The 25,281-nt window shown below is 47.1% G+C and overlaps 1 protein-coding gene across 8 annotated transcripts in view; it reads left to right on the top strand.

The window, feature by feature from the left end:
• NPHP4 (nephrocystin 4) overlaps positions 1-25,281 on the top strand; it is a 116,751-nt gene that overhangs the window by 46,802 nt on the left and 44,668 nt on the right. For all 8 annotated transcript variants that reach the window (XM_041772535.1, XM_041772532.1, XM_041772537.1 and 5 more), the window contains 2 exons: positions 7,191-7,373; positions 13,594-13,732. In XM_041772535.1, coding sequence (XP_041628469.1) covers positions 7,191-7,373; positions 13,594-13,732 — 322 coding nt within the window. The remainder of the gene's footprint in view (positions 1-7,190; positions 7,374-13,593; positions 13,733-25,281) is intronic.

Here is a 25,281-nt window from a genome sequence, read left to right as displayed (position 1 = left end):
TTTTCCGAGCAGTTTCTTACATTCTGGTAGAACAAGATGCCCCAGGCTCATCTCACAGCTTCCCCATTCCAGCCCCGACATCAGCCATTTCTGTGGGGAGCTGTGGTCTCCCCACTCCTGCCTTTTCTCAATAAACTTTTTATTTCAGAAAAGTTTTAGATTTACAGAAAAACTGTGTGGATAATACAGAGATCCCACATACCTGTCCCCAGTTCCATTCTTATTAGCCTCCTTACTATGGTACATTTGTCACAACTAATGAACCAGTATTGATATATTATTACCAACTTAAGTCCATGCTTTATTTGAATTTCCTTTCCTGAAGTTCTCTTCTGTTCTAGGACCCCACCTGGGATGTCATGCATCATGTAGTCATCATGTCTTCTCACACACCTCTGGACTGTGACAGTTTCTGACTTTCCTTGTTTTTAATAAACCCTGGTTCTTTTTTTTTTTTTTTTTTTAAAGATTTTATTTATTCATGAGAGACAGAGAGAGAGAGAGAGGCAGAGACACAGGCAGAGGGAGAAGCAGGCTCCATGCCGGGAGCCCGACGCAGGACTCGATTCAGGGTCTCCAGGATCAGGCCCTGGGCTGAAGGCAGCACCAAACCGCTGCGTCACCTGGGCTGCTCCCACCCTGGTTCTTTTTAAAGGGGATGTATTTGAATCCAGATCTGGGTGCTGGTGTGTTTTGGTTTCCCAGATCCGATGTCAGTGGACAGAGCTGGGAGACTTACCTCTAGAAACACATATGCGCATATGCACACATGTGAGCACACACATGTGCACTTGCCATGTACACAGATTGACCTTAAGAACCCAGTTCTTGCCGATCCCAGCCGACTGGCAAGGTTCTTCGAGCCTCCTTCCCCAGGGAGAAGCCGAGGGCACCATCAGCCTCAGCGCAGGGTTGCCTCACCCACACTGCTGCTGCCAGATGGCCCTCCCAGCCGTTCAGGGCTCTGGCAACCCAGATGGAGGGGAAGAGTGTCCAGAGCCCCTAGGCCTGGCCCGAACGGTGTAGCCTCACTGCTCACTCGGTCACAGTGGGCCATCCTGTTTTTATTATAAATTCATTTTTTATTGGTGTTCAATTTGCCAACATATAGAATAACACCCAGTGTTCATCCCGTCAAGTACCCACCTCAGTGCCCGTCACCCAGTCACCCCTACCCCTCGCCCACCTCCCCTTCCACCACCCCTAGTTTGTTTCCCAGAGTTAGGAGTTTTTCACCATCCTGTTTTTATCTGTGCTCTAGTTCAGAGTTATTTCCCTCCCATCCTAGTGATTTCATTTCACTTCCGGAACATGTAGGACACTGATAGGCTTTTCTTTTCTTTTTCTTTTTTTTTTTTTTTAATTTATTTACGATAGTCACACACACAGAGAGAGAGAAGAGGCAGAGACATAGGCAGAGGGAGAAGCAGGCTCCATGCACCGGGAGCCTGACGTGGGACTCGATCCCGGGTCTCCAGGATTGCGCCCTGAGCCAAAGGCAGGCGCCAAACTGCTGTGCCACCCAGGGATCCCCTGATAGGCTTTTCAGTAAAAATTCTACCCAGAGCTGGTTTCAGAAGGGCATTGCTCCTCTGTGTCCCTTCCACTGTTCATTCTGGAGCCAGCCGCTGCTATTGCTCCCAGTGCATCCCTCCTGGGCTGCTTCTTGGGGTGAGGGAGGGAAGTGGCCATGCACATGGGTGACTCTGGGGGTTCCCTGGCCATCAGGCGGGGCTGGCCACAGAGCGTGTCTCCTCCTTTTCCAATGGCATATACTCTGCTTGTGCCCCCCAGCTTGTGCATGCATTTCCTGTGGTTGGATAGCTCAGCAATTTGCAGGGCCTATAGGTGGACCAGGTGTGGGTGGAACTGTCTGTGTGTTGGCTCACCTTGTGCTCTGGGGTGTCTCCAGGGTGCGCCCCCAGGAGGTGCCAGATTGAGGGGTGTGAGCATGTGCCCTGAGGGGGTGCCAGATTGAGGGGAGTGAGCATGTGCCCCCCGAGGGCATGCGGGATCAAGGGGTGTGAGCATGCACCCCAAGGGTGTGCTGGATTGAGAGGTGTGAGCATGCACTCTGAGGGGTGCTGGGTCCAGGGGTATGGCTGTGCGCCCTGAGGGGGTCCTGGATCGAGGGGTGTAGGCACGCACGCAGAGGGCATGCCACATCGAGGAGTGTGAGCCTGCACCCTGAGGGTGTGCGGGATTGAGGGGTGTGAGCGTGTGCCCCGAGGGCATGTGAGATCGAGGGGTATGAGTGTGTGCCCCGAGGGTGTGCTGGATCAAGGGGTGTAGGCATGCACCTCGAGGGCATGCTGGATTGAGGGGTGTGAGCATGCGCCTGAGGGCGTGCGAGATCGAGGGGTGTGTGCCCCAAGGGTGCACTAGATTGAGGGCTGTGAGCGTGCACCCCAAGGAGATGCTGGGTCCAGGGGCAAGAGCGTGATCCTTTGCAGGAGTGGCCTCTCATACTTTGGGTTCTGCTACTTGGAGGGGAGAAATGGCCTCATGGTGAGGGACAGTTTGTGAAGTGGAATGTGCAGTCGGGTTGTGGGTTGTCTGTCTGGTCACTTCTTTAACCCGTTTTTCTATGGTGATTTTTGTGAGTGAGGGTACCTGTTCTCCCTCGGGACAGTGTGTGACACCTCTTCCTGCTCTGCGGTCTGCCTTTGACCCATACCCCTGTGTTTGGCCTTGTCTTTATCTGCTGTGGCAGCCGAAGGAAATGCCAAGTGAACGTCAGACTCCTATCCCTCCAGGTGCTGGAGCCGCAGATGGGTTCCCAGTGGGGACCCACCTTGCAGCTGCCGCCCTGGTGTGTGTATATAGGGGTGTGTAGGAGTGTGTTGGTGTGTGTGTGTGTGTGTGTGTGTGTGTGTGTGTGTGTGTGTGGAGGGCGGGAGGTCTCTCTCCCCTCCTCTCCTTCTTGCAAGGACACTAAAAACACCCCCAACACTTTCATCGGATTTGTGTCACCTCCCAGAGGCACCCCCAACCCCACCGCAAGTGGTGTCCCACTGGAACTCAGGGTTTTCACCCATGGGCCTTCGGGTACACAAACCTCGGCCCAGGGTGTCTTGGCCACCTCAGCACCGTTTTTCCTGTAGGCAGATCTGCCTGCCTTGATGTCTGTTATGTCTTGATTTTTTTTTTTTTTTTTTTTTTTTTTGTTATGTCTTGATTTGAGGTGTCCTAGGAGAGCCCATCCTATTCCTGCAGGGGTTCATTGTGTCCACTTTCACCTTTATGCTCAATGCGTTGGTGCCATCCTGCCGCCCAGGGTCACTTACTGGGGAGACCCCGCATGCCACTGTGGTTTCGGTGTCTCGTCGTGGTGCATGAGTGTCTGCTGTTCATTGATATGAACTGGATGTGTCTTAAAGCAATCCACATTTATTCTCTCAGCTCTGGAGGCGACAGATTGACAATCAGCTGCAAATGGGGGCCGAAAGCAGTGGGCCTACAGGGTGGGGTTCCCTCTAGAAGCTCCAGTGAGGGTCCCTCCTGCCTCTAACAGATTCTGGCGCCTGCTGTCCTCCCTCTGTTCATGGCCGTGTTGCTTCAGCTTCTGCCTTCGCATGCACAGGGCCTTCCCTCTGTCTCAAATCTCTGTCCTGCTTTCTAAGGACACTTGTCGTTGGATTTGGGGCCTACCTGGATAATCTAGGTCTCCTAATCTCATAATACTTAATTACGTTTGCGTGGACCCTTTGTCCAAATCAGGTCACACAGGGTCCAGGGATTAGGCTGAGGCCTTGCCTTCTTGAAGCCACCATGGCACCCACCCTAGGGAACCTGGTTTACAGCATTCCCAGAGGTCAGGGTCCCTTGTCTGTTTGGGCTTTGCCTGGTGACTGTTGGTGCAGTTCTTCTGTTCCTGAAGAACCTGGCTTTTTATATATAACCCAGATGTACTCTTTTGGCCTCTTGTATATTATGTGGTGTTATAAATAAAAGTCTAAATGGGGAACAAGTCAATATTTTTTTTCTCTTTTTGGTTTGTATTTCTTTTCTTGAAGCCAAACCCAATTGGGCGGATAAGATGTTATAAAGCAACTGATTTTATCTCAACCACTAGATTCACTAACAGGAAGAGCCTTTTGTTGACCAGTTAAGTAGTTGCTTTTCTTCTGCCCACCTGCTTGGATGCACCTGACCTGCTCAGAGCCAGGGACCTAGCTGGGGGGATTCGAGGTGTGTGAGATTGAGGAGGTTCTCACCTGCAGGTGTCACCCCAGCCTGGCAGAAGCGGGCACAGGCTGATAAATTGCCACCAAGCCCTAATTGTCACAGAAATCTTTGCAAAGGAGTGATCAGTGACTCGCTAGCCATCTCTTCTTGTTGTAGCTGTTAGAGATGAAAGTGAGGGGAAATGGATATGTGTATAACTGACAGGTACTCCGCGCAGGGGAGAGCCATTATCGATTGAGAACTAGGAAACCAGAGGGACTGTGAAATTGGAAAACTGCATATCAGAATCGCCTAATTTGAAAGACTAAACCAGAAGACTTGCACGAATAGCATGTGTCATGCTTGGATACATACTTTATCTTATTTTTTTTTTAAATTTAAAACATTTTAAAAAGATTTTATTTATTTATTTGAGACACAGAGAGAGAAAGGCAGAGAGAGAAGCAGGCTCCATGCAGGGAGCCCGATGTGGGACTTGATCCTGGGACTCCAGGATCATGCCCCCAGCTGGAAGGCAAATGCCTAACCACTCAACCACCCAGGTGTGCCATTTTATTTTATTTTTGATCCAGTAATAAACTGGATTTTATAGGAGATGGCTGTTTATAAAGGTAGTCCAGAAATGGTTGAATCACATGGCTTTTTAGTGTCCAGTTTTGCCACTACATTTATAGTAATTTTGTTTTTAAAGAGCAGTGAGTTTATAGCCAACTTTGCACAGTTGCTCAGTACCATTTTATGTCACTGTCATCAGCTAACGGGATGAAGAGCGGCAGGCATTGGCTACGTATTTGACACGTTTGAAGTGTGGCAGAGTCATATGCTTAGGCTTCTTACTTTGCTGGTTCTTTGTACTTTCAGGATTGGTGTTTTTTTCTCATTGAACTGGCAGGGACCCGGTTACCCCTGTGACCCAGGCATATGTGGTGGGAGCCTAGCCTGTGATCTGAAGTTGGGCTCCAGTAAAGAATGAGAACAGGCCCTGCTGAAGTGAGGTTGGTCCACTTACAATGGGACTTCAGGAAAAGAGATTAATTCAAGACCACACACTGACTCTGGACATTTATCCCCATGTGACTAGGGATACAGCAGGCTGGGAGACTACCTGACTAAGGAACAGTCTGGATAGTCTGACTTGGGTGAGATGAATGTGCTTCCTTTTCCATGTTGGATGCTTCTCATGGATATGCTCGGCTGGGGTGTGGCCTGGCTGACCATTGAGCCGTCTGCATTGGGTTCTGGCCAGAGTCCTTTTGTGTATGTGTGCCACAGTCTGCCTTGGACTCAAGCTCAGTCAGTCCTGCCCATGCCACAAGTCCATGCCACAATGGCACGGCAGCTCACCCATGCCCAGCAAGTGAGCGGGGTCTGTTGGGAGCCTTAGCAGCTCTGCGGGAGTCTTGCCTTACTCTGTGGCTTCCGATACAGCTCTCTTCTCCTTGGGGACGATGTCCTTTACCATCAGATGAGGTATGGGCTTCCAACCCTTCTAAGAGCTCGAGGCCCCCTCCTTGTAGGCTGCCCAGCCTCCCCAGCCCGTGGCCCCCATTGAGAGGGCTGTCTGGGTTCACAGATGTGGCTGGTGGTTTAGAGCATCAGAGGGCTTTGGTCCCTCAGCCACCTGGATACGACACGGAGTAACCCAGTTCCTTTGCTGTCCTCATCCCAGAGGGGCACAGACAGCTGTCTGCCACCTGTGAAGAGGGCATTAAGAGGTGGAATGCTGTGTGCATGCTCCAGGTACTGCCTACACCTTCAGGTTTTCCTCCTCCCACATCACCACTGAGGTGGGAGTCAGGGCAACAGGTGTGGCTGCTGCCTCCTTGGGCTGGATAGTTTCAATGTGACTCTGGTCAGGACAGCTGTGCTCTGAGGCTGGAAAACACCTGCCTGGGCTCTTGCCAAGTGCCCCATGGCCTCTTCCTGGGTTCCTGATGTGCTGCCTCCCAAGGAACCTGCGGCATCTGTCAGTCAGAGCTGGGGTCTCTGATGTTGCCTCCCCCAAGGCGGCAATCGCAAGTCTCACTGCCCAGCTGAGCAGGGGTTCTAGGCCTGGAGTGTGACTTTATTCTTAATTCTTTCTGGGTGAATGGATGAAGGTGGTGCCATTAAAACTGCTGAGATGAGCCCTGAAACCGGTTTCCTTAGTGTCCTTATTGCTTTCACTTGGTCAGTGATAGAGAAGGCAGAAGAAGGGACGGTGCAGAAAATTGGACCTGGCCAACTTCCCAGATCCATGGAGAGTCACGTATATGAAATGTACCATTCATTATGAGCAAAAGGTGGTTGGAGAAAATGTGTGCAAATAATACCAAATTGAACTTCCATGGGCATTCTTCATTATTTTCCAGTTTCCTGTCACTAACACCAAGTGTCATTCCTAGTATTTTCCTAATGGATGTGGGCAGATGTAGTCAAGATACATCTTGCTTATACAAGCATGCATAGATCTGCACAACAGCCTTGGGGGAACAGGAGGGATCAGAAGGATGGTGTTGGTCTTTATTTTATTTTATTTTTTATTTATTTATTTTTTTTAATATATATATATTTTTATTTTTATTTATTTATGATAGTCACACAGAGAGAGAGAGAGAGAGAGAGAGGCAGAGACACAGGCAGAGGGAGAGGCAGGCTCCGTGCACCGGGAGCCCGACGTGGGATTCGATCCCGGGTCTCCGGGATCGTGCCCTGGGCCAAAGGCAGGCGCTAAACCGCTGCGCCACCCAGGGATCCCTGGTGTTGGTCTTTAAAAGAAAAGCTGCTACTGCCTTGAGCTAGAAGAAAGATCAGTATAGGAAAGGGTACTGGTTAGGTTGGAGGCTGCTTCCCTGCCCCCTGCCCCAAGCTTCCATGTTGCCCTCCTCCTGGTCTGGTTCCTTCTGTGTGATCCCTGCTTGGCTGCACTGCTCCCTAGTGACGTTTGCAGGGTTGGTTTGGTGGTAAGTCATGGTGGGTTTGGTGGTAAGTCATGTACCAATGTGCCTCATTTCCCTTCTTAGGCAGCCTCGGTCACCTCTTTGTCCAGTGTGGCGTGTATGCACATAGTTCGCTGGGCTGTTTGGAACCCCTTGCTGGAATCCGGCTCCGGGAAGGTGATCTTACCTCTGCAGGGTGGGATCCGGCCCAACCCCTCACACTGTTTGGTCTATAAAGTAACCCCTGCCAGCATGAGCTCTGAAGAGGTAAGTTGGTTCAGATACTTTATAAGTATGAATCTTTTCCTGTGAGCTTCCAGCAAGTCCACACATTTTCAAAACCAGAAGTTGACAGATATGTTTGTGGATATGTGATGAACAGAATTTTTTTCATGTCATGGATGTGCCCTTAAAGGACAAGCATGATTGCTGAGTCATAGTTGGCTGTGAACTCACTGAGGCAGGTTTTATCTCGGGGCTTAGGACATCCCCATTCACACAGAAGTCTCAACAAGGTGGCCTGTGGGGCCTGTGGCTTTTATTTGTATGCACTGTGCAAACAGCATCTGCTTCTGTGCTATATGTGTCTTTTCAAAAAGGACTCTTGGAACCTTTTGCTATGGAGAATGAGCTTTGGTGGTACCAGGGTTGTGGTCAGTGCCTGGCAATTGGTGTTGAGCCTGGTGCATCTCTGTGACTTGTTACTCTTGCCCACTGGCCCTTGGCTCCTTCCAGCTTTGCATGGAGGGCAGGCCACAGCAGGAGTTTTTAAAATCCATGTTTGGAATGAAGCTATCTCCAAAACCCCGGTGGAGAAGACAGGTAAAGGGTGGCAGGGCCAGTTGAAGTGTGAGTGAGGGGTCTCCTGCCAGGGAGCTGCAGGTACCCCACGCAGGAAAGCACTGCTCTGGCTGGCCCATCCTGACACCAGTGTCACGCAAGGGTGCTTGGTTCTCCCAGTTGAACTCCTGTACCACACTCTGCTGTTTCAGCAGTGTGGCTGTGAGCCATCTACAGCTCAGTTGTCTCATTTTTCTCAGGTGAAAGGACCATCCCTGGTATTCCATGTATCATCTGTGTGCTGACTCTCGCCACAAATGTTATTTTCAATGTTATTTATGATGTGGGTGATGCTTTGGGGACCTGGATCAGGAACAGCTGATTGTGCAGCTTCCCTTCTTATAAGGATGTCTCATTATGGGAGCACATTTTGCTGCCTTCCCCCATGGACTAGTCTGAGCCCTTATTATAAAACTGCCGTGAGAGATCCTGGAGCCATTGCCTCTGTCTCTCCCTCTATGGATGTATATGTGTATGTATTTAAATATATATCTATTCTATTTAACTTTAGCCTTGTCATGCCACTACATCTCCTTCTCTCCCTGAGTGTGTAAACTGCATTGGGGATGAGTATGGAAGGCTTGATTATCTTGAGGACACAAATATATCAAATTCTGCCATTTTTCACAAGGAATATCACTTCTAATTGGGTTATCTCACCCTCAGCACTGCTGACATTTTGGGCCAGATAATTCTTTACTGTGGGGGTTGTCCTGTGCATTGGAGGATGTTCGTTACCAGCCCTGGCCTCTGTCTGCTGGATGCCAGTAGCGTGCCCCTAACTATGATAGACTGAGTTGTCTGCAGACGTTGCCAAATGTCTCCCAAGGGCAAAATCGCCTCTAGTCGAGGATCACTATTCTAAAATACATAACTAATTAAAATAATGAATAAAACTGGCCATAAACTTAATTCTGCTTCCTCCTCTGCTTCTTCCCATTGTGTCTTCTACAGTAGCGCCAGCATGTCTGGGCAGGTAGTGTGGAGGCTTAGGGGCAGAGATGCCCCTGAGTGAGGTGCACCTTGTCTCTGCCCCTACGCCAGGTCATTCTGTGTCTTACCCCTTCAGTGAACTTTTACTGAGCACTTATACCCTTGGAAAAAGATCCCCAATCCTGTGAACTTACAGTTAAGGGGAATTGGCAGATACTAATCAGAGAAAAGTATAAATATTAGAAACATCCCATAATTTTTGGCTACATAAATCTGGGGGTTTCTGTTATTATTTTGATGTTACTGTGAAGCTAAGTAGTACATTATGATTATATTTTCTTTCTTAACTTCTGTATTTTTCCTTTGAGCAAATAATTGTCTTTTAAAAAAAATTTCTATCTCCAGAGGCAGCCATTTTCAACTCTTCGCTCTGACTTATGATATTTACTTTGTTTCCAAATATTATGCTTCTGCTATTTCTTAGGTTTATCAACTTTAGACATTATATATTGACTTCCAATAATGATAAATGAGAACTTGTTTGATACACTCCTGAGCTCTTTTAAGAAACTACTCTGTCCTCCCCCTGAGGGGTCTTGGCTTCAGGGACTGTTTGTTCCCAGAAGTGTGCAGCACAGTGGGGTCTGGCTGGAGGATTGTAAAGTCCCAGACAGGTTTGGGGAGGCTATGGAGAGGGAGAGGCTCGGAAAGCAATCCCATAACATTGTTTAAGAAATGCTGGGTTAACCCTCAGGCTGCCTGAGTCTGACCCCGAACTACAGTTCCAAAGACCCTGAGAACTGACTGTGGCTAGGCCTCCAACCCCGTTCCAGAGTTTCCCTGGGTGGATCACATGCAGGAGGGATCTGAAAAGCATTGCACAGGGGCTGACAATGCATAGAAGGCTGGTTGGAAACTGTGGCCTGAACCCATTGAGCTGATTCGTGAAGAAACAAAAATATCACCATTCTCCACAGAATTTAAATGAGACTCAGAGTCTCCTAACATAGTATTCAAAATGTCTGTGATATAATCTAAACGTAATTGAGATGCAAAGAGCCAGGAAAATCTCAACTTTCAGAGAAAAGACACTCAACAGACACCAAAACATTCAATGTAAACACCAATCAAAAGAAAATAGGAGGGCAGCCCGGGTGGCTCAGCGGTTTAGCGCCGCCTTTGACCCAGGGTGTGATCCTGGAGCCCCGGGATTGAGTCCCGCATCGGGCTTCCTGCATGGAGTCTGCTTCTCCCTCTGCCTGTGTCTCTGCCTCTCTCTCTCTCTCTCTCTCTCTCTCTGTGTGTCTCTCATGAATAAATAAATCTTTAAAAAAACAAAAACAAAAACAAAAAGAAAACAGGAGTGGCTGTATCAACACCAGACAGAGTGGACTTTGGAGCAAAGGAAATTTTCAGGAATTAGGAAGGATATGACATATGATAAAAAAGTCAATTAACCAAGAAGACATAGCAGTCCTAAAGGTGTGTGCATCCAGTATAGGCAGAGCTTCAAAATACATAAAGCAAAAACTAATTACTAGAAGTGAAACGACAAATAGACAAACTCATAGTTATAGTTGGAGACTTTAACATTGCTCTAAGTAAACCAGGGAACATAGAGAAAATCACCGAGGACATAAAACAGCTAAAGGACATCATGAACCGTCTGGATCAACATGACGTCTACAGAACTCTGCACCCAACAGCAGCAGAACACACAGTCTTTTCTAGGGCACAGGGAACACTCAGCCAGACCACATCCTGGGCCATAAAACAAATCTTCATGATTTCTAAAGAATTGGAATTATATAGGGTACATTTTTCAGTCATAACAGAATTTAACCAGAAGTCGGTAACAAAGATAAGATTAAAAAGTATAGGCATTTGAAAAGTAAATAATACATTACTAAATAACCCATTGATCAAAGAGGAAGACTCAGGAGGAAATAGAGGATGTTTTGGACTGAACAAAAATGAAAATACATCAAAAGGTGGAGGATGCACTTGACATGTGCTTCCAGGGAAATTGATAGCATTAAGGGCTTGTGTTGGAACAGAAGAATGGTCTTCATTCAGTAATCATATCTTCTACTTTTAGGAGCTTGAGAAAGAGGAACAGGGACACCTGGGTGGCTCAGCAGTTAAGGGTCTGCCTTCGGCTCAGGGCATGATCCTGGAGTCCTGGGATCAAGTCCCACATCGGGCTGCCCGCATGGAGCCAGCTTCTCCCTCTGCCTGTGTCTCTGCCTCTCTCTCTTTGTGTCTCTCATGAATAAATAAATAAAATTAAAAAAGAGAAGAAGAACAAAATAATCCTAAATCCAGCAGAAGAAACAGAACAAATAGAGAACGAAAACAGAGGAAATCAATGAAACCAAAAACTGAGGCTTTGAAAAGATCAATAAAATTGATAAATGTCTAGCAAGAGCGACAACAGGAGAGGAGGACTCAAACTGCTGATGTTAGGAGTGGAAGAAGGACCAGTACTACTGGCCCCACAGACATCAAACAGACAGCAAAGGAACACTGTGAGCAATTCTGTGCCTGTAAACTTGGCAATTTTGATGAAATGGATCAGTTTATCTTAAATCAGAAATGATCAAAACTCACTCAGGATGATGTAGACAACCTGAGTAGTCCTATGACCATTATAGAAACTGAATTCGTGACTAAAACACTGTTGAGAACATCCAGGCCTATTCACTGTGAATTCTACAGAATGACTTAAGGAAGAGAAAGAAGAGTAGTTTAATATGGTCTCCCCCAGGAAATAGAAGGATGGGAACATCTCCTAATTCATGTAATGAGGCTTGTGCTGCCCTGATAATGAAACCAGAGACAGCATAAGAAGACCATGGACATGTATCCTTCATGGACACAGATGCAAAATAACCAACAAAATGCTAGCAACCCAACAATGTGGAAGGAAGACTAGGCCATGACCAAGTGGGGGTTTATCCCAGAAATGCAAGAAATCAATAAATATAATTCACCATACTAATAGCCTAAGGGAGATGAACTGTATGACACATGAAAGGCATTTGATAAGATTTATTTAACACTGACTTATGATAAAAACTGTGAGCATACTAAGAGTAGAAGAGCAGTCCCTCTTCCTGCTCGGGGGGCATCCACACAAACCCATCAGTGAGCAGCCTATGGAGTGGTAAGAGTTTGGGTGCCACCCACCCTAAGATCAGGGATAAGTGAGGGATGTGCACTCAGTGTTCAGCATCATACTCAAAGTCCTAGCCAGGGCGTTAAGGCAAGAAGACAAAATAAAAGACACATAGATTGGAAAGGGAGAAACAGAACTGTACTTGCTTGCAGGCAGCATGATTGTGTGGAAAATCCCAAAGGATCTACAAAAACCTGCTAGAATGAATTAGTGACTTTATTGAGGTTGCAGGACACAACAGGAGATCAAGATAGAAAAATCAATCTTTTCTGTATATTAAGAATGGGCAGTTGATGAATAAAATAAAAAAAAAAACAGTATTACTTATACTTCCCACAGTAAGATAAATCTAACACAGTGTGTACAGGATCTATCTGTTGTGAACTGTAGCATATTCCCTTTGCTGCATGTCACAGTTCTCGTGTGGTTACTCTTGGGTGAGATCACAGAGGACCCTAAGTAAATGGAGAGACACAGCATCTTTATGCATGGGAATATTCAGTGTGTTGAAGATAGAAATTCTCCCCTAATTCATGTACAGATAATGTAATTTTATTCAAAATTCCAGTGGGATTTTTTTTTTTTTTTTGGTCTACATGTAGAGAAACTGATCCTAAAATTTATACAGAAAGTCTCAGGAATTAGAAGAGTCCAAAGAACTGTGACGATAGCAGTGATGTTGGAGGAATCCTTCCCCACAGTTTGACACTTGGAGTAGAGCTGCGACAACCACTGTAAGGTGCTGTTGCTGCAGGATTGGCATATAAATTGGGAGCGGAGTACTCCAGAAGTAAACCACGGTGTCCTATAGGATTAAATATACATGTACCACGTGACCCAGCAATCCTGTTCCTAGAGATATGAAGACTTAGGTTCACATGGACACATGTACCCTGGTGTTTGTAACCACCCAAACTGAAAGGAGCCTAAATATGCTTAAATGGATGAATAAACCATGCACATGGTACCATAGAATACTGCTCAGCAGGAAAAGGAACCAACTATTGATACGTACTACTTACTGGGGTGAGTCTCATCAGCATTATGTGGAGTGTAAGAAGCTAGGCTTAATTATATATCCTTGGGTTCCGTGTCTGTGGCATTCTGGAGAGCCGAGGCTGCCATGACAGGGAGCAGCTCAGAGACGGGGGGTTGGGGGAGTCAGACTGGGGCAACACGAGGGATTGTTTGGGTGATGGAGCCACGCTGCACCCCGACTCTGGTAGTGGGTACATGTGTTGAACAGAACTATATACCAACATTTAAAAGGTCAGTTTTGCATAGGTTTGTTTAAAAACGTGCAAAACTGGGGAAATGTAATTTCTCCTTGAGTAAGAGCCATTCTGTGCTAATGTGGTCTTCTGGGATTTCAATGCCACGGCTGATTGTTTCTGCTCAGAAAGTGACTTGATTATGATCTGAGAACCCGGGGCTTCAGGAATCCCTGGTTTTATGTAGACTTTGGGGCTAGTTGCATTGTAATAGAAGGGCACCGATGAAAGGAGGCAGCTGCCATTGTTCTTGTTTTGATTGTAGGTGCAGCAGGTGGAGTCAGGGACTGTCCAGTTCCACTTCTCGCTGAGCCCTGAGGGACACCTGGACACACCCACGGGGCTGGTCCACAGCCCTGAGGTGGAGCGGCAGCCCTCCAGGAAGCCACCCACATCTCCTGCAAGTAAGTGTTTGCAGAGAACTGACTTTTTGAGCACATAGCATGACTTCCATCTGTTCTTAAGGAAAAATAGTTAGTCCAGTACAATAACAATTATCAGATAATTGCTACAGATTGCTTTAATTGGAGTCAGTTGGTTGAGCTTTTGCTTAATACGGGGATGTAGAATTGGACAGTGACAGAGGGTGGCCAAGTGCGTTGTCACCTGTGTCTTGCAGCCCCCTGACTAGAGGCTTGTGGAAGGCTCTGCCAGTGACACCTAATGGGCACTTGGCATGGGAGTCCTAGAGACATAGCGTTGAGAGTAAGAGTTTGACCGAGAGCCACGGGCTGCCATCTCTGGGTGGTGTTGTTAACGTGCTGTACATTTGTTGTTTAGAAAAGGTGCTTTTTACTCCCTTGAAGCATTCCAAGAATGGGATGTCTGATCTCAGCTGGCGACTTTGAGGAGAGTGAGGGCTACCCTCAGAGCAACATCTTCCTGGGGGCAGTGATGTGTCTGCATGTGTGCAGGTGGCGGAGGAGCGAAGGTGGCTGTCAGCCTTGTGTCTGACTGGCCTAGCACCTGCTGGTCAGGGCCTCTTGGCTTCTGCCTCACAACCCCTAAGGACCATAAGGACCCCTAAAGATCCCTGTGCCAGCATGTGACTGAGAAGCCCATGGGTCAGGCCCCTGCAGGGCTGATGTCAGAGGGGTGTTGGTGAAGTTCACTTGGCAGGGCACTGAGCCTCAGGCACCTGAGGCTTCTAGAGACTGCTCCAGCTGGAAGAATGTTCTAGATATAGGAAGTTAGTCTCTTAGAAAGTTAGAAAGGTAGGCACTGAACTAATGTAAGCTCCCACAGCGGGGAGCTTAATCCTATCCATCTTCCCCATAGGTGCTTCTCTGTCCCCAGGGAGGACTTACTGGGGTCTCGGCTGCAGGTCCTGGCTGCTGGAGCAGAGGCACTAGTGGGTCCGGGACTCATTTGGGACTGATTTTTTCTGAGTTGAGAATCTAGTTAATGGAAGGTGGTATTGTTGAATTCAATTTTACTGTTGGTGGAAGCAGTCCCTTATTTCTTTGGCCTGGACCTGGACATGCTGGCCACTGTCTTCATGATCTTCCAAGGTTTTCTGAGGTATCTGAACATATTCAGGTACCAAACAGTCCGTAGCTTTGGGACAAACCACATCATTGAGTATTTTCCTTCTTCTCAAAAAGGCAGTGCATTTGATGGTTTTAGTTGTTTTGATCTTTCAATTTTTGAATATTGTGCTCGTCACATTGCTCTTGGGATTGCTGTTTACCACCAGTGTGTCCGCTAATAACCACTCTTACCAGTGTAGCCCTGAAAACGTCCAGCACCACAGCCCCGAGGCTGTTGCCAGGGTATCTGCTGGAGTCCCTGCAGTGGTGGGCGGAAGACATGGATTTTCTCTCAGGGTTTGTTTAGAGTGTTTCCAGTTTTACTTAATAAAGTCGAATGCATTGAAGGCATAGAACATATCGCTTAAAAATACTAAACAAAGGGTACAATTTATTTCCCACTCATTCTCTCCTGTAAATCTAGCGTCTCTTCTTCCTTAACATATATTCATAGTTACATTTAAAAAATAAAACAAGGGGTACCTAGGCAGCTCAGTCAGTTAAGCACCTGCCTTTGACTCAGAGCATAATCCCAGGTCCTGGGATTGAGCCCCCTCATTGGGCTCCCTGCTCAGTGGGGCGTCTGCTTCTCCCTCTGCCCCTCACCCTGCTTTTGCTCTCTCTCTTTCTGAAATAAATAAATAAAACCTTTAAAAAAATAAAAATAAAAATACAACAAATAGTAAGCTCTGAGAAAGGTAAATATGAAAGATAGTATTCCAGATTATAAAAATAGGTAAATGTTATGATTAAATATTTTTGGATTAAGCTACTCAAAAAGGACACTAGTGAAATGTAGTATGTGTAGTTCACCTGTGTCTGTGGAAATGCCAGAATAGATCATGTCCTTGGAGGACATGCCTGTACAGGTAGCTTTTATGGGGAAGATATACTGACTTTTCCTGGAAAGGAGTTTTCAAGGGTTAGTTTATGTTGCCACTGTGGTGCTGGAAGCAAGCAGCTGGTTTGTTTGAAGACCTTCTAATCAAATTAATTCTAAACAATGATGGAATTGCCTTATCACTTGGCTGCTTGGGGCGAACACCGGCTGTACCCGCTGTGGCTCTGCGGTCTGGAGGCTTGGGTCTCATTTTCCCAATTGCCTTGACTGTTGTGAGCAGATCTGGGCTTTAAACCCAGTCTGCTGCTTGCTCTGCTTCCCAGAATTATGTTAATTTATTTTTATTTTTATTTTATTTTTAAGTTATTTTAAAAAGATTTTATTTATTTATTTGAGAGGGAGAGAATAGGAGTGTGCAGTGCACCCATAAGTAGGGGGTGGGCAGAGGGAGAGAGAGAAGCAGACCCTCCGCTGAGCAGGGAGCCCGCCCTGGGACTCAATCCCAGGACCCTGAGATCATGACCTGAACCAAAATCAAGAGTCAGACACTTAACTGAGCCAACCAGGTGCCCCAATTCTGGCTCAGTTTTGATTGAGTCATTTTATCCTAATTTGGATTGTATTTTCCTGTTTATCTGCCGTCAGTATTTTTTATTGGATTACAGATATTGTGAATTTTCTTTGATTGAGAGTGCTAAATAGGTTTGTATTTGATGAATACTCTTGAGCTTTGGGAACAGTTTGATCCTTTGGGCTCTTGCCCTTAAGGGTTGTTAGGTGGGACCAGACCAGCTTTTAGTCCGGGGCTAATTATTCCCCACGACAAGACCCCTTTGTTTGCTCTGCCTGACATCTCCTGAATTACAAGGTTTGCCAGTTTGGCCTGTGCAGTAAGTCTATTTCTGCCCCATGTAAGCACTGGGGACTGTTCCAATGGCTCTGGCCCCAGCATTGGGTACTTTCCTGACCAGTCACCTACTGAATTCTAAAGGGGAGCCTCTATAAATGACCAGAGCTCTCTTTCTGTGCACCTTGTCTTGTCTGGCACTTGGCCCTGCAAATGGGAGCTTCCTCGGTCTTCTTGGACATTCAGCTCTGTTTTCTCCACTGGGGGCCCCTGCTGCCCCGTCTCCCTGTACTGTGGCCCATAGACTCATTAGCTCCTGAGAGTTGGGGTGGTTTCAGGGCCCACTTCTTTTGTTTCCTGTCTCTGAGGATCACTGTCCTTTGTTGCCTGAATTCTAATGTCTTGAGGCCAGTTGTTTCATATATTTTGTCCCTTTAAAAAAATTTGTTTCATGGGGCAGTCAGTCTGGTCCCTATTTGCTTATTCCACGTTGGTGGGAGGCAGATGTCTTTGCCTGATATTGGTGATTTCTGGCCTGCTGAGATCCTCCACCCTGGGCCTGATGGTCTAGTGGTTTTGAAAGTTTTCCTGGCTGCTCTGTGCTACTGTGATTCACCAGCTATGTTGTGTGTTTTCATGACTTCTGAGTTGGGCTCATGCTCTATGCTGCAGTGTAGTCCCTCGTGCACTGCATTTATTTTACTTTGAAATAGATTCTTTTTTTTTTAAATTAAAAAATTACATGGTCAAGAATAGCCAAGGCAATTTTGAAGTAGAAAAGAGGCTTCAGTTTTCCTAATTGGCAGATTTATAGTTATAGTAACTAGAACGGTGTGGCATCGGGGCAGAAATGGACAGATAAGAAGACAGAGTGTGATGACTGGACACTTTATAGATGAGTGTATTACTTTACTCTTATTGTTATAACAAATTACCATAAATGTAAAATGCCTTAAAATAGCATGAGCTTGGGATCCCTGGGTGGCGCAGCGGTTTGGCGCCTGCCTTTGGCCCAGGGCACGATCCTGGAGACCCAGGATCGAATCCCACGTCAGGCTCCCGGTGCATGGAGCCTGCTTCTCCCTCTGCCTGTGTCTCTGCCTCTCTCTCTCTCTGTGTGTGACTATCATAAATAAATAAAAATTTAAAAAAAAAAAAAAGCATGAGCTTGCTGTCCCACAGTCCTGGAGGTCAGAAGTCCAAAAGGGGTCTCACAGGCTAAGGTAGAGGTCTTGGTGGGGCTGGTTCCTTCCAGAGACTCCAGGGCAGGCTCCACCTCCTTGCCTTTCCAGCCTCTAGTAGCCTTTGGCTCCTTCTCCCCTCTTTGAAGGCAGCAGTGCAGTTTCCAAATCTCCCTCTGACTCTGATGCTCCTGGCTCCCTGGCACTTACCAGGACCGCTATGACTGCTATGATAGCATTGGGCCCACCCGAACATCTAGGATGGTCTCTCCGATCAGCAGCCATGATTACTGGCAGTGCAACATCACATTGCCAGGCTCTGGGGGTTAGGATGTGGGTATTTCTGGGGTAGGAAACATCGTTCTGCTTACCACCAGGAATAGGGATGGACCAGTCACTTAACAGTGCAGGAATGCTTATCCATAAGGAACATATAAAATTAGATCCTAATTTCATACCTTGTGCAAAAATAAATTTTAGGTGGATTATGAAATAAAACTTTAGAAATTTTAGAAAACTCTAGAATTAGAAGATTAGAAAGAAGGAAGGCTATAGAAATCGCTGTTCCAAATCAATAAGAAATAACGGTAACAGGAAAGAAAAATGGGCAAAGCACATGAATAGGGGATTTCTATGGAAGAAGCCAGAGGGGCCCGTAAGCATGAGACAGGGCTCAGTATCAGTCGTGATCAGAGAAATGCACAATAAAATGAAGAATCATCTCATACTTCACAACTGGAGAAATGTAGCTGCCTCATATACAAGGTTCATGAGGATGCTCATGGGGAAGAAGGGTCTTACCACGCAAGCAGGAACGCTATATGGACAGCTGCTTTGAAGAGCAATTTCATATTTAGTTCATACCCTGATAACTCAGAAGTGCTGTTTCTAGACACCTGTTGTTGAGAGCAGCTGGTTCCTGGGTACATGGTGGCCTGCTCACTCCTCCCCCTGGGGGTGGATAAACGAGCTGGTGTATTTGTACGATCAGATGCCGTATAGCAGTCAGAATGAACCAAGAAGGTCTTTACATGTCCTCAGGGGTGAATCTTCAAGACCACGTAAGGAGTGAGGACAAGTTCTGGAAGGAAGTGTACAACGTGGCGGCTTTCAGTAACTTTGAGAACAGTTGCATGTATCATTGACTGGTGCATGTGTGCTAATTGGATGACCCCGGACCCCTTGCTGACTGTCTCTCTTCCTCAATTTTTTCAGCTGTAAAATGGGATGCAACAAAGAACTGAATAGGAAAGAATAAAACTTGAAAAGCCTTAGAAAAAAAATTAGAGGATATTTTTGTGACTTTGGGGTTAGGAAAGCTTTCTTTTCTTCCTTCCTTCCTTCCTTCCTTCCTTCCTTCCTTCCTTCCTTCCTTCCTTCCTTCCTTCCTTCCTTCCTTCTTTTTAAAGATTTTATTTATTTTAGAGAGAGAATGAAAGAGCACATTTGCATGATCCAGGGAGGGCAGAGGGAGAGAGACAAGCAGACTCCCCACTGAGCACTGAGTCCTGCTTGGGACTGGATCTCAACCCCGAGATCATGACCTGAGTTGAAACCAAAAGTCAGACACTCAGCTGACTGAGCCACCCAGGCACCTAGGAAAGCTTTTTTAAACAAGCTAGACAATGCATAAACAAAGAAGACTAAGAAATAGGATTATGTTAAAATATAAAACTTTTGTAAGAGAGAAAACTCCACAAACAAGTCGATAGACAAACCTTAAATTGAAAGACAGTTACAGTGCCTACAACCATGAGAAGTTAATTGAAGGAATTAGAATATCAGAAAGAAGCAATATTATAGGAAGAGCTCCTGCAGATCAATAAGAAGGAAACAACTGGAAAGAAACACAGACATGGTCCACCAGAGGTTGTAGGGAGGATTGAGTGGGCAAACATCTGTGGATGCGCTCAGGATGGCCTGGCACCCTGGCACTGGGCAGGCTTCACGGCTGCTGCTGTCATCTCTGGCTGGCACCATCGCTGGGCAGTGCCACCTGCTCATTCCCCTTTTAGCCGCTGGCCCAGTGAAACAAGGCGGTCCCCAGGGCAGGTGCAAATGCGGCACATCTCCATGGAGAGTTTGACCCCAGAGTCTTCAGTGGACACAAACCAGTGCCCGTGACACCATCCAGGGAAGTGGGTCCTCATTGGGCCCCGCACATTCAGTGTTAACTCTGTTTCTACCATTATTTTTGTTTGTTTCTATCATTTTACATTAGCCAGAAATTAAGGCAACACTTACTAAGGTAGGGTTTGCTTAGTGGCTCTCTTTCTCTCCTCCCTCCCTCATCCATTCTGCAAATCCTTACTGGGATTCTGTGATGTGCCAGGTACTTTTTAGGCTCCTGTTCTCACAGAGCTTATGCTTTAATTTAATTTATTAGTTAATTTTGATTTTATTTATTTGAGAGAGAGAGAGAGCATGTACACCCACAAGCATGGGGAGCAGCGGGCAGAGGGAGAAGCACACTCTCCCCTGAGCAGGGAGCCTGATGTGGGATTTGATCCCAGGACCCTGGGACCATCACCTGAGTGGAAGGCAGATAGATGCTTAACTGACTGAGCCACCCAGGCACCTAAAAGATCGATTTTAAAAAGAGACAATAAAAAACTACCAAATATTTTAGGTAGCAAAAAGAATAGTGTAGCACCTTGGTACGGGATGTAGATACTAGGGAAGCCATGCATATCTGGGGCAGGGAGTACATGGGAATTCTCTGTACTTTCTGTTCAATATTGCTATGAATATAAAACTGCCCTAAAAATAAAGTCTATTTAAGAAAAGAAACAGAGAGGGAATGACTTTTAGGAAGCTTTATAATCATGTCTGTCTTGATTTGATTAACCTGTGTTCAGGATTTCTGTCTCATCTCCATAATTGAACTGCATCTGTGGCAGAGGTCAGCCGACTTTAAGGCCAGATAGTAAATATTTTAGGCTTTGTGGGCCGGATGCCCTGTTGTAGCTCCTCATCTCCAGTGCTGTGTAGTGGAAACCATATGAATGAGCTTGGCTGTGTTACAATAAAAGCTTACTCACAAACACAGGTTGTGGGTGGAATTTGACGAGTGGGCCATCACCTGCAGATCGCTCATCTATAGCTTTCTTTTTTGTCATGTCTTTATCAGGCTTTGGTATTTGGAGTGCTCGTTTTGCAAAATGAGTGCATAGCTAGGGCTCTCTAGAGAAACAGAACCAGTGGGCCATCCATGTAGGAAGAGATTTATTATAAGAAATTGGCTCACACCATCAGTGGAGGCTGAGAAGAGGCCCAGGAAAGCTGCTGGGGTAATTAGTCCAAATCCAGAGGCCTGAGAGTGGGGGAAAGCCACCATGCAGATTCCAGTCTGGGTCTGAAGGCCTGCGGAGCAGGAGCATGGAAGGAAGGAGATGTGCGTCCCCCATTGATAGGCAGGAACGCCCAGTTCTTCCTTCCTCCCCTCTGGTGTTCCTCAAGCCCTCAACACATGAGATGATGCCCACCCACACGGGGGCAGGGTGGGGGGGGGCAGAGCACGTCACTCAGGGGGAGTATTCAAATAGGAATTTCATCTGGAATCATCTCCACAGACACGCTCAGAATGATGGTTGGCCACCTGTCTGGGCCCCTGTGATTCATCTAGTCTACCTGACACATAAAATTAGTCATCAGTGGTTTAGTGCCGCCTTCGGCCCAGGGCCTGATCCTGGAGACCTGGGATCGAGTCCCACGTCGGGCTGCCTGCATGGAGCCTGCTTCTCCCTCTGCCTGTGTCTCTGCCTCTCTCTCTGTGTCTCTCATGAATAAATAAATAAAATCTTAAAAAAAAATCAATCATCACAGTGAGTTAGGATGCTTTCTCTCTTTTTCTGGGCTTTAAAATAATTTCAACAAAAGGCAAGACCTGTTTCTTGAAGGTTTGGTAAAACTTGTCTATAAACCATCAGGAACTCAGTGCCTTTGGGAAGGATTTTCTGACCATGCCAACCTTGAAAACAACGAAGTTATTGAGTAGCAACTCGGTTTATTCCAGAACGGCAGAGGAATTACAAAAGGAGATGTGCAGACCATGATGAACCATAGGCCAGTTGAGAGCAAGGGTCCACTAATAGAGGGGATAGAGGGAAGGAGGAGACTGGAAGGCATGGTTTTGAACAGGAGTTCGTGAGGAAAAGAGAACTCCATGTGGCGGCTTCTCATTGGTTCTGGGTCCCTGCAGGTACCCAGATGGGACCCAGTGGGGGATGGCACCTGTTGACCCTCCACTCCTTCTCCCAGCTCAGTGGGGTTTCCTTAGCTCGTTTTCACCACCTTCAAGTTTCTTTTTTTTTTTTTTTAAGGTTTTTTTAATTTATTCATGAGAGACAGAGAGAGGGAGAGAGAGAGAGAGAGAGGCAGAGACACAGGCAGAGGGAGAAGCAGGCTCCATGTAGGGAGCCCGACGTGGGACTTGATCCCAGGGCTCCAGGATCACACCCTGGGCTGAAGGCAGGTGCCAAATAGCTGAGCCACCCAGGGATCCCCTACCTTCAAGTTTCTATTATGGTTATGGCTCTATTTAGGTTTTCCATCTCAGCTCAGGTTAACTTTGGGGATATATATAGTCTATAGATGAATGGATCCTGGGATAAACTTGTATGTAATGTAAATATCCTAATTTCTATCTCTGCGTGGATTCCTTTGCCATTCCTGGTCTCCTGGTGAGTGTCTCCTTCTCTTGGGCAGACTCATCAGAGGTGTTTACCTTTTATCTTCTGTAGGGAGTCGGCTCTTGCATACCTTCATTAATTCCTGTGCTGTTTTGAAGTTTCTAATTGTGTCTTTCATTTTAATATAATTAATTGTAATTTAATTTTATATGCTTTTGCCTTTATTAATCCCTTCTTTTTTTAAAGTTTTAAAGAAGTTGAATGCTTAGCTTATTTTCATTTGCCTTTTTAAAAAAATTTTATTTATTTATTCATGAGAGACACAGAGAGAGAGAGAGACAGAGATAGGCAGAGGGAGAAGCAGGCTCCCTGTGGAGAGCTCAGTGCGGGACTCAATCCCAGGACCCTGGGATCCCAACTTGAGCCAAAGGCAGCTCAACCATGGAGCCACTGTCCCTCCATTTGTCTGTTTAATAAAACATTTCAGGTCCTGTGGTTTCTTTCCAAGTACTTCTTTGACTCTATTTCTGACATATTGATCTACAGTGTTCTTATTTTCTAAATTATTGGTTTCAATTTCTATTTTCCTTTGACCTTGAATTAAGAAGTTTAGAAAAAATAGTCTTGCATTGAAATACCCAGAGTAAACTGCTTATGTTTGGAGCCTGGCGCAGGCATCTCCCGGGCATAGTGTGCTCTTCCACAACTCTCTGATCTTGGGACACCTGTTGTTTATTCCATACTGTTGTGTGTCTCCTCCTTCCTCTGTTGCCCTCAGAATGAATCAGTCCAGTTTGCCATGGTGACACATAATCCCCAGATCTCACCGCTTTAAAACAAAAGGCTTTTATTTCCTGTTCTTGCTCCACATCCCCTGCAGGTTGGTAACAACTCTGTCTTTCGTGATCACAGATGGCAGGCGTAGTCTGAGTTCTGCTGGCCATAGCACCACGAGGAAAGGGACATGTCGGAGGTGCCTGCCCCGCAGTCAGTTGCTGTGGCATGGAAGTGACACACAGGACTCCTCCCGGCTCCTGGCTGAGAGTGAGCCGGGTGGCTCCATCTAGTGGCAAGTGCCCTAATTTGTGCCCTGATGGTGAAGAGGTGCAGATCTTTGGTGTGGGCACTTGTCCAACTCCAAGCACTGTCCTAGGAGCATCTCACGAATGGGGGCTGTGTGTACTCCTCTTTCTATTTCCCACCGGGGTCCTGGGCCAGGAAAGCACTGGGCACATGTTTGCAGAGCTGATGTGAGGCTGGCTGTGTCCTGGCACTCGGGTTCTGTCTCTCTGTCTGCCTTCCACACCCGGTCCCCTTACCGTCCAGCTCTCCCATTGTTAGCTTCCTTCCAGGAAAGGTTTCTCCCCATAGCGACCCCAGGAGCTCTGAGGTCACCCTGGGGCTTAGGAAGCCCAGCAGAGAGAAGTCCAGTTCAGGTGTTCCATGAACGTCTTGAGATGGAGCCCCTTCACTCTGCTGTGTCCCCCACCATTCCCCGTGTGGTTAAGAGCTGGGAGGGTGCTTCTCCAACTGGCAGCCATTGCTGCTGCTCTCTGGAGAGAGTGTGGAGTCAGGGCATGGAGCTAGCAGATGTGTCAGCCGTGGATTGAGGGCCTGACCTTGTGACTCCAAGTCCAAGGTCATCCCTTGCACTCTGCTGCTTCTGTGTGTGGTGGCACCCCAGCTTGGCAGCTGCTCGTGCATCTTGAGATGCTCAAACAGGCAGATACCAACACTTCATGCCCCTCCTGTGCTGTACGATCGGGATGCAGACCAGGGAGAGCTGGCCTGTCCCCTGGAAGCTGGCCACCTCCAGCTCCACATGGGCAGCTGGGCACAGAGCAGCACCCATGGGAGGCCAGACATTCTTAGGCTCCAGGGCATGTTGTGGAGGTTCAGGGGGAAGGGGACCCCTCCCCACAAAGACAGCTCGCTTTGGGCTCCAGATCCATCCATTGGCCAGCGGGACAGGTGTCTCCCTGGATGGTTGGGGGGAGGGTGTGTCTCCCCTGTGCAGAGCTTGAGTTCTTTGCAAAGAGACTTGCCATTCCACCCATTGGCAGGTTGCTGGAGGGATCGGGATCTAGTACCGACGTCCTCCATTCTCCACTGCCATGTGGGGCCAGCAGGTCTGCACCGACCCATCCTGATTGCATTTGCTTTATTTAATTTGGATTTTATTGCTGCATTTGTGTTACATTGATGTGATTGCCTTCATCCCAGGTTCATTTGTGTTTAATTGGTGATGGAAACTTTTTCTCCTTTGATATTTACCAACTTAGTCGGTTCTGTTGGAAATCTTGATGACATGAGGCTGTCATGTTAAGTGAGGGACTTCGGCTCTCTGTCATGAATGATCTTTGTGTCCTCTCTAGAATTACGAGGGAGCAGAGGCCCACTCCTCACCCTCCAGGAAGCAGTGCACAGAGCCACTAGAGGGCACTCGGTCTTGGTTTTTGGAAACTCAGAATTTCCCTGACCCATATTTTGCTCTTCAGTGTTCTGGTGGTGTCAGAATGTTGGTATGTTTGCTTCAGTAGATTTGACAAATAGCCGGGTCGAGGGAAATATGTCACCATGGCCTTTCCCGGAATATCCTGAGTCAGGTTCTTGGCATGGTTGTGACCTTCTGTGTGTCGATGCTGCGGGGATGTTCTCTCCAATGGAAGGCTCCCTGCCCCCGGGGCAGTCGTGTCACCCAGGCAGTCATGCAGGACCGGGAGTTTGAACCACCCAGCTGGAGCCATGTGAATGGGCAGATTTAAAGGGATCCCAGGGTGTGTGTGCTCTGCTGTAGGATGTTAGTGAGTGGCTCAGAGCAGAGGCCTTGATGGGGACGAGTCACTGCTTCAGCCAGCCTTAGGCTTTGGATGCCCCATGGGACTCCCCACTCCTCTGGGGCCTAGTTCGCCGAGGCAGGGCAC

This window comes from Vulpes lagopus, chromosome 10, assembly GCF_018345385.1.
Source record: "Vulpes lagopus strain Blue_001 chromosome 10, ASM1834538v1, whole genome shotgun sequence".
NCBI lineage: Eukaryota > Metazoa > Chordata > Mammalia > Carnivora > Canidae > Vulpes > Vulpes lagopus.
This window is presented reverse-complemented; position numbering and strand designations above follow the sequence as displayed.